Consider the following 4,877-nt stretch of genomic DNA (forward strand, 5'->3'; position numbering starts at 1 on the left):
CTAACCGTCAGGGCATTTTATCGTGATTTATCGTGAAACCGGTAATCGTTCCATCCCTATAGAACAAGTAGATGACTAGTCAGTCTAGGAAGCCCTGTAAAATTATTTGAGTTAACTAATTGCTTTTAGGGATCGACAATTGAGGGGAAAAAAACATAAACATGGTGACATTTTGATATCTATGATATATTGTGGGAAAAATACAGGAATTTTCACCATTTTATGACTTTAACAGCTCTATTTGTAAATAATTAATTGTTCTAGAATGATTGGGATAACTTTGTAGGGGAGTGCATCTGCATAGAGAATAAAAATGTTGAAAAACTATGAAAAAGACTTACTCTGAAGAATGTTTTGGGTGCACACCACCCTATTAAGGCTGAATAATTTGGAAAAATAACAATGGGGAAAAACTTTGTTTACTCTTTACTAGGATCAAGTCAAAACTTTTTCAGTAACCATATAGTGAACAGTTTTTAAAAATATTTTTCCGCTTGAGTGTTTATAGGCCGCATTTCTACTGTTTTTAAACCATTCAAGATGAAATAATAGTAATAATAGTTTTTTATTGTGATTATTATTAAATAAAAATATTAACAAAATAAAAAAAACTTGTAATACCACCATTTTACTGTGAAAAAATGTATTTAATAGAATAAAAAATGTTATAGTACAACTGTAAATTTACAGTACAACTATTTACATCTAAATTTTGTTTTCAAATGTTAAACTATCAAGCTTTCGGTTTGCTGGCAAATTATTATATATGCGCTCCGAGTGTCAGCACGGCACTGTGTTCATTTACACACGCACAACTCATGAAATGGTATTTCAGTATTCGGAGCATTTTGCGAATATTGTTGGTTTCAGCATCTCAGAACAGTTGATTCGTAGTAAATGAACGTAGATGCTCCGAGATGCTGAAACACCGTATCATAATCATTTCTCATTATTATCACAATGAGCATTCAATTATGTTTTTTTTTTTAGTCTTAGCGATTTTGAAATGACACTAAGTCATATGTACGCCTAATTGCTTTGTTTGATTGGCTGTGATTTTTGCTTTTAGTGAAGACCAAAAAATTGTTATATCATAACTGTTAATTGTTGCTGCTGTTTTGACCTGAATTTGTGGGAATTATTTTGTGCATTATAACTTCTGACGACCGAATAGGTGCTATAGATTGGTGGTCATGAATAATATAGACACTGTTGTTTTTCAGTTCTCTGAGTGTCCTGCCAGCTATGACGAGGTGCACAGAGAAATGTCACGGGAGGGAGCCAGAGTTCTTGCACTGGGATACAAAGAGATGGGCCACCTGAGCCATCAGCAGGTATTCAGCAGCGATCACTGAATGAAACGCTAAACGTCACATGTCCACATGCTCTGCTGTTTATCACAGTCTGTTGTGTGTGTGCAGGTGAGGGAGGTGAGCCGGGACATGCTGGAGTGTGACCTGCGCTTTGCAGGGTTCATGGTCGTGTCCTGTCCTCTCAAGACCGACAGCAAGGCAGTTATCAGAGAGATACAAGAGGCCTCACACCATGTGAGTTAACTTACTTAATTAACTCTTTCCACGCCATTGACGAGTTATCTCGTCTTTTACAAGAAAACGCTTTCCCGCCAAAGACGAGTTTTTCCGGCTTTTCGTGTTTTCACTGTTATACACTCGGGGGCGCTATTATGCATCTTCTGAACGAGTACAAAACCTCCCGAACAAAAACACACGTGAAGAGGACAGAGAAACGAGGGATCTCTTATGTAAACAGATGCATATGAAAAATAATGCGATCATCAGCAATAGACAGCATATAAATGAAAACTGCATAATGTTACGGAGTAAAATGTTGATCCAGGAAGAGGTATATGTCTGTGCAAGCTTTGGAGGTGTTGATAGAAATGATTTACTGGATTTATGCTTTGATAATCGTACTGAATATTACCCAGATGTAGTTTTTGATAAAAATGTGATTTTCTCACCTTTTTGCTCATAATGCATTTTTTATGAAACCTACCTATATTCAATTGTTGATAAAAAAAAAAAAAAGAATGCTTTAAGCTAGAATAAAACAGATTTTTTTTGTTTAAAAGTAGATGCTCTGATCTTTATTTTGGTGTATTGCATATTCAAATATTCATACAGCAAAATATACTGGAGGCCATCAAATTTGAGTGAAAATCATGAAAATCGCTGGCGGTGACTGGCAACTTTTTTCTAAAATGCTGGCGGGGAAAGAGTTAACCGTTAATATGTCTGTACTATCGCCATAGTATTGACAATTTTGCACTGTTAGAAATAGTTTTAAAAAGGTATGAGCAGGTGGGTGTTTGTCTTGGAGTTTGGAAGTATCACTAATTTGCACTTATATTTATGCATTTGATATTTGTATCATGAGTCGTAATGAAATGCAAAAATATTTGGAAAGATTTATACAAATTTGGGCAAAATTAATGGTTTTAAAATGGTTTAATACATTAAATTGACCATAATGTTACAAAACATTTCTCAGTATTTCAAAATATTTCAAATAGATGCCTTTCTTTTGAACTTTACATTCAAAGTCTATCAGGGTTTCCACAAAAAAGCAGTTTTAAACAGTAATAGTAAGAGTTTCTTTACCACCAAATCCGCATGTTTCCTGAAGGATCATGTGATTATTAAAAAGTTAAGTGATTCCATATCAATTCCATATCAAACTTGTCTGTCACATGATAATTCATGATTTCAGTCTCAATTTTGATTACATGTATAATGTGTCTTTCGCAGGGCTGTGTTAAAAACCTTGCCAGAACATTTCTTATAGTTTATAGTTTTATTATGTTTTATTGTAGGTTATTTAAATTGTGTATTAAGGAGTGCTTTTCCATCATTTCTAACATTTGTCACACTCTCTGTGCACAGGTTGTAATGATCACAGGTGACAACCCTCTAACAGCGTGTCATGTGGCCAGAGAGCTGCATTTCATCCAGAAGGAGCACACGCTTATACTGCAGCAAAGCCCCAATCAAGGTGTGTGACATCCCTGACAATACTGCTCTGAGAGAGCTGGAGAAACATATTTGAAATCAGCGTCTCACTGAATTTTTTGCAGCTGAATGGCAGTGGGTGTCCATAGACGGCAATGTGTGCCTCCCTCTCCCTACTTCCTCAGTCTCAGATTTGGTCAGGCGGTACGACCTCTGTGTGACAGGAGAGGGACTGACCAGGATGACCTATGAACCCAGTTTACTCAACGCCCTGCTTCCTCATGTGCAAGTCTTTGCTCGTGTCAGCCCTAAACAGAAGGTCAGCTTTACAAGTTTGAGAAACCTTTGCTGATAGTTGAATTATCACACTCCGTATTCAGCATTGTTAACTCTGTTGATTTTCCTGTCTGTGCAGGAGTTTGTCATAACTAGTCTGAAGGGACTGGGTTTCGTTACGCTGATGTGTGGAGATGGCACAAATGATGTTGGCGCACTCAAACATGCCCACATAGGTGAGTCATTAAACATGCTGAACTTTACAGCAGAATGTCATAGACGGTAAATTGGGCCTGCACTTGGTTTTGTTTAAAGGTGACATATTATGCCCCTTTTTACAATATGTAATATAAGTCTCTGGTGTCCCCAGAATGTGTCTGTGAAGTTTCAGCTCAAAATACTCCACAGATCATTTATTATATAATTTTGAAAATGCCTATTTTGAGTGGAAGCAGAAACACGCTGTTTTTCGGGCCTGTAATATTATAATGAGATCCCTTTGCCACGTCACCAAGTGAGCAAAATCAAACGCGCTCGTTTTCTCAGACGCTTGCAGAAAAAGGCTTACCTAAACAAAGTTACTGGGTTAATCTTTTTCACGTTTCCTTGGTTGGTAGATGCACCAGGGACCTGATTATAGCACTTAAAACCTGGAAAAGTCAGATTTTCATGATATGTCACCTTTAAAGCAGCGGAAAAGTTAGACACTTACTAATCTTAGTGTGCAGCCCGGAGGGTTGAAAAACAGACTTGTGCGGGTCAAAATCATTGTAAAGTTGTCCAAATTGGCAAGACAGCAATATATTTTCATATAAATAAACCTATTTATACTGTGTGAGGAAAATGTTATGTGTGATATAAAGACGACAACATTTTCTTTCCAAAATTAAATGTGTGATTTGTCACTCAACTAAAGCCAATTCTTAAAATCTGTAACATTTTTACTTTGTACGTTTGTATTTTTTGCATACTGAAGGAGTACAGTTATTTGTATAACCCTGAAGAGACAAACTTTCAATTTAGTATTATTTGTAGTGCACTTTGTTTACTCTGTACATTTTGTCTTAGAACAGCATTTCTTTTATATTTAGAATTGACTGAAAATTAAATGAGTGTGATTTGTCACTCAACTAAAGCCAATTCTTAAAATCTGTAACATTTTTACTTTGTACGTTTGTATTTTTTGCATACTGAAGGAGTACAGTTATTTGTATAACCCTGAAGAGACAAACTTTCAATTTAGTATTATTTGTAGTGCACTTTGTTTACTCTGTACATTTTGTCTTAGAACAGCATTTCTTTTATATTTAGAATTGACTGTGACAGCTCCTCAATCAATCAATCAACTTTTTTTTATTTTTTTTACAGAAACTAAATGTGTCCATAGATTAGATTTGAATAATTAGCGAAGGTAATTATGATTCAAATTAAAATTATTAAATTTCCTGAAGTTTTAAAGGGGTCATATGATGCTTTTTTAAAGATCATTATTTTGTGTATTTGGTGTAACAGAATATGTTGACATGCTTTAATGTTCAAAAAACACATTATTTTTCAAATACTGTACATTATTGTAGGTCCTATATGCCCCGCCTCTCTCAAACGCTTCGTTTTCTACAAAGCCCCCTCCTT

At 35.5% G+C, this 4,877-nt stretch overlaps 1 protein-coding gene across 1 annotated transcript in view; it reads left to right on the forward strand.

The window, feature by feature from the left end:
* LOC107711248 (manganese-transporting ATPase 13A1-like) overlaps positions 1-4,877 on the forward strand; it is a 24,216-nt gene that overhangs the window by 13,470 nt on the left and 5,869 nt on the right. The window contains exons 14-18 of the mRNA XM_016516197.1: positions 1,224-1,334; positions 1,422-1,547; positions 2,904-3,012; positions 3,095-3,288; positions 3,385-3,481. Of these exons, the coding sequence (XP_016371683.1) occupies positions 1,224-1,334; positions 1,422-1,547; positions 2,904-3,012; positions 3,095-3,288; positions 3,385-3,481 (637 nt within the window). The remainder of the gene's footprint in view (positions 1-1,223; positions 1,335-1,421; positions 1,548-2,903; positions 3,013-3,094; positions 3,289-3,384; positions 3,482-4,877) is intronic.

Source organism: Sinocyclocheilus rhinocerous, unplaced genomic scaffold (assembly GCF_001515625.1).
Source record: "Sinocyclocheilus rhinocerous isolate Xijiao unplaced genomic scaffold, SAMN03320098_v1.1 scaffold115, whole genome shotgun sequence".
NCBI classification, from domain to species: domain Eukaryota; kingdom Metazoa; phylum Chordata; class Actinopteri; order Cypriniformes; family Cyprinidae; genus Sinocyclocheilus; species Sinocyclocheilus rhinocerous.